This window comes from Parus major, chromosome 1 (genome assembly GCF_001522545.3).
Source record: "Parus major isolate Abel chromosome 1, Parus_major1.1, whole genome shotgun sequence".
Classification (NCBI taxonomy): domain Eukaryota; kingdom Metazoa; phylum Chordata; class Aves; order Passeriformes; family Paridae; genus Parus; species Parus major.
The window spans coordinates 861,194-862,336 of record NC_031768.1 but is presented as its reverse complement, the minus strand read 5'-3'; the positions used below and the strand labels follow the sequence as shown (position 1 = coordinate 862,336).

Genomic DNA, 1,143 nt, shown 5'->3' with positions numbered 1-1,143 from the left:
TGTGTTCAGGATTATCCTGTGATCCCAGGATCTGTGTTCAGGGCTGTCCTGTGATCCCAGGCTCCCTGTTCAGGATTATCCTGTGATCCCAGGATCTGAGTTCAGGATTATCCTGTGATCCCAGACTCCATGTTCAGGATTATCCTGTGATCCCAGGCTCCCTGTTCAGGATTATCCTGTGATCCCAGGCTCCCTGTTCAGGATTATCCTGTGATCCCAGGCTCCCTGTTCAGGGCTGTCCTGCCAGCAGCCATGGGAGCAGCCTCTGGCCAGTCCTGGGGCAGGTGACACTCACTGTGGTGTCCCCTCAGTGTCCCCCCTGTCCCTGGAGGTGTTGGGTGAAGGATCCTCACCCTCCAGGCCACTTCCTTCTCCAACCACCAGGGCCTGGGGCTCCTCCTCAGCAGGACTGTACAGCTCCAAGCCAGGCAAGCCAGGGTCCCTCAGGAACTGGAAAAAAACCACAAAACACCAGGTTTAGCTCCCTGTTAGAAACCCCAGAGCCAACAAATTGTTCCAGCCCAGAACCCACAGCAGGAGCTGCTACCTGGAAATTCCATCCTGGGCTTCCTTGAGACTACACTAAACAAAGAGAATGTTCCAAAAACCCCTTATTTCTGTGGGGGAAAAGAAATAAATTACCCCTCCAATACCCCTTCAAGTGAGGTAAAGCAGCTGCAGCTCTTGGTTGGGTGTTTGGTTGTTGTTTTTAAATAAATTTTGGGCAATCTTTTCATGCCAGTGGGAGCTGCAGCTTCTGCTGTCACCAGCAGTCCTGACATTCTGCCCATTCTGCAGCCACCCTTGACTTCCCCTTCCCTCCAAAACTCACTCAGCAGCTCTCCAAGGGCAATAAATCAAACAAAGGGTGGTAATTAAAGCAAGCAGCTTTAAAAAAAGTGATTTTAGAAAGATAAAATCTGAGGTTTCAATTAAAGCTCCACTTTCTCTGCAGTCACAACAAGGTTAATGAGGTTAATGAGGGTTACTTTTCCAAAAACCCAAAAGGATCCAGTGCAGGCAGCTCCAGACACGAGCACACCTCTCCTGCTCCCTGGAACTCAGATCCTGCTGGGAAAGGGAGAAACCACAGCAATTCCCACAGAAATGCCTTCAGTGCCTCAGCATCCCCCTGGGGCTGCC

At 50.9% G+C, this 1,143-nt stretch overlaps 1 protein-coding gene across 1 annotated transcript in view; it reads right to left on the bottom strand.

Moving 5' to 3' along the window:
• Positions 1-6: 6 nt before the first annotated feature.
• LOC107199716 overlaps positions 7-1,143 on the bottom strand; it is an 18,436-nt gene continuing 17,299 nt past the window's right edge. Inside the window, exon 4 of the mRNA XM_015617109.3 lies at positions 7-450. Within this exon, the coding sequence (XP_015472595.1) occupies positions 292-450 (159 nt within the window). The 3' untranslated portion in view covers positions 7-291. The remainder of the gene's footprint in view (positions 451-1,143) is intronic.